Genomic DNA, 2360 nt, shown 5'->3' on the forward strand with positions numbered 1-2360 from the left:
TCCTTCACAATATATATAATGTAATAGATTTATTCAAGTTATTTGTTTCGCGGGTTCAAGTTGAAAACTTTGAGTTGAAAAACCAATTTATGTAAAAGAAAAAACGGTAACACAAAAAGTTAAATTTAAATTTTTATAAGAAAAAACACTATAATAAAAAGTTTGATGATCACTCTTTAAATTCATGATTTATTTACGCAGCTCCGTCAAGACCTTCAAATTAACCTGTCATCATAATAATATGAATCCAATTCAGTCCTCAGTAGAATTAGCAAGGATCAATGAGAATGAGTTTGATGATCAGCAAAAAGTTGTAGTTCTTTCCCAACTACCCAAAACCAAAGGCTTTTTAGGTTTATCGTCCCTTTCCTTGTACCAAGGTTTTTGGTGTCCTTCCAAAATTGTTCCCAACGTAATCTCCTTCCAAACCCACTTCCAAGCTCATGACCAAGACATCATTCTCGCCTCCAAGCCCAAATCCGGCACCACCTGGCTCAAAGCTCTCGTTTTTTCGATCGTCAACCGTGCCCGCTACACGCCTTCCAACACTCCTTTGCTCATTTCCAATCCGCATCAACTCGTGCCCTTCCTCGAGTTCACCCTCTTCGCTGATCATGCAATCCACAAAAATAGGTTTTTCTTAAAATATTTTAATTACTATTTGAACAAAAAATGAGATATTGTAAAAAAAAAAAAAAGTAACGCAAGCGTTTCTCCATACCATATTATAACAAATTTTCCGGTAACATGGATATATCATGAACCCGAGTTTTTTTTTTATTTTTTTTTCCTTGTAGTGCTGCTGTCAAGGTTCCCGATCTAAGCGGCATTCCATCCCCGCGGCTGTTCTCCACCCACATTCCCTACCCGTCCTTGCCCGAATCCGTCAAGAACTCGAAATGTCGAATCGTCTACATTTGTCGAAACCCTCTCGACGTGATTGTCTCCTCTTGGCATTTCGGGACTCAGGATCGCACCCGCTCGCAGTGGACAAACATGGAGGAATATGTGGACAAGTTCTGGAAGGGAGAGGCGGCGTTCGGGCCCTTTTGGGACCATGTGTTGAGTTATTGGAGGGAGAGCTTGGAGAAGCCGGAAAAGGTGTTGTTTTTGAGGTATGAAGACATGAAGGAAGACACTGTCGCTCAGGTGAAGCGGATTGCGGAGTTCGTCGGGTTTCGGTTTTCCGACGAAGAGGAGAGCGGAGGAGTTGTCCGGCAAATATCTGAGATGTGTAGTTTGAAGAGTTTGAAGGACTTGGAAGTTAACAAAACTGGTAAGTTCATGCCCAACTTTGAGAATAAAAGTTACTTTAGGAAAGGAGGAGTGGGCGACTGGGTTAATCATCTCAGCGCTTCCTTGGCAAAACGCATAATAAGCAAGGTCAATGAGGAAAAACTCAAGGGTTCTGGTTTGACCTTCAAATATGAGAGTTAGATCGATACTCAGTTTCTTTACTGTATTTTTTTTTAATGATATGATCTGTAGTTTGTAACTTCTGTTTGAATTCTGTATTTTGAGCAATGCTATTTGGCTCCGTTCATATTGGGTGATTATCTATCTAATAGATGTCGACTTGCATTGTTTAATTCTGCCACCTTTAATTTGCATCAAGTTCTGTTAAATTCGCAAGTTTTTTTTTTTTTTTTTTTTTTTTTTTTTTTTAATAATGAAGAGGTTGTAAGTTTGATCCCACATATAAAGACAGGTACAAAATTGGCTAAAAAAAAAAAAAAAAACAGTAATGATTATTCCTTTAGACATCATGCTCCCCACGTACAAAGGTTTTTTTTTTTTTTTTTTTTTTTTTTGAAGTTATTTTGTGCTTGTATCACCAGCGTCATATCTTAACCTAACACGGGCTGGTAACTTAGTATAAGCTAAATGCTTGCACTGACAAATTTACTTTGGATTACTAGGGTCGCCCCACTAACCCAGAGTAAATCCTTACATGTAATTTAAATATATTAGTAATTTCATTCTCCTATTTTATTTCTCTTTTATCTATTTACCCTTTTTCATGTACTAATATATGTACTAATATATGCATTTTTTCTCGTTTGTGATCAACCATAAAGAAGACGAGATCCATGATCACGAGGTCTGACTAATCTCACGTTTTTCGTGATAGTAACCTAGTTTTTCCAACAATGGATTTGCAAAAACTCGAGCCGGTTTGCTGAGAAGAGGATATGGCCTCACAACGGTGACAACGATTCCTAGCAAGCCGGTGCTCATGGGAGATGGGAGAGAAAGACCGAGGAGAGGACGAACAGGAGAGAGAGAGAGAGAACTTTTTCCTTTCATAAATTATAGGGTTTTTAAGTCAAGTCTGCCCCGTTCACTTCGCTAATTCGAGT

General features: G+C 38.4%; 1 protein-coding gene across 1 annotated transcript; it reads left to right on the forward strand.

The window, feature by feature from the left end:
- Positions 1–241: 241 nt before the first annotated feature.
- Positions 242–1437, forward strand: LOC21406721 (cytosolic sulfotransferase 15). Its single transcript, XM_010097678.1, has 2 exons — positions 242–633; positions 798–1437. The coding sequence occupies exons 1-2, from the start codon at positions 242–244 to the stop codon at positions 1435–1437; spliced, it is 1032 nt and encodes a 343-aa protein (XP_010095980.1).
- Positions 1438–2360: the final 923 nt, after the last annotated feature.

Source organism: Morus notabilis, unplaced genomic scaffold (assembly GCF_000414095.1).
Source record: "Morus notabilis unplaced genomic scaffold, ASM41409v2 Scaffold179, whole genome shotgun sequence".
Classification (NCBI taxonomy): domain Eukaryota; kingdom Viridiplantae; phylum Streptophyta; class Magnoliopsida; order Rosales; family Moraceae; genus Morus; species Morus notabilis.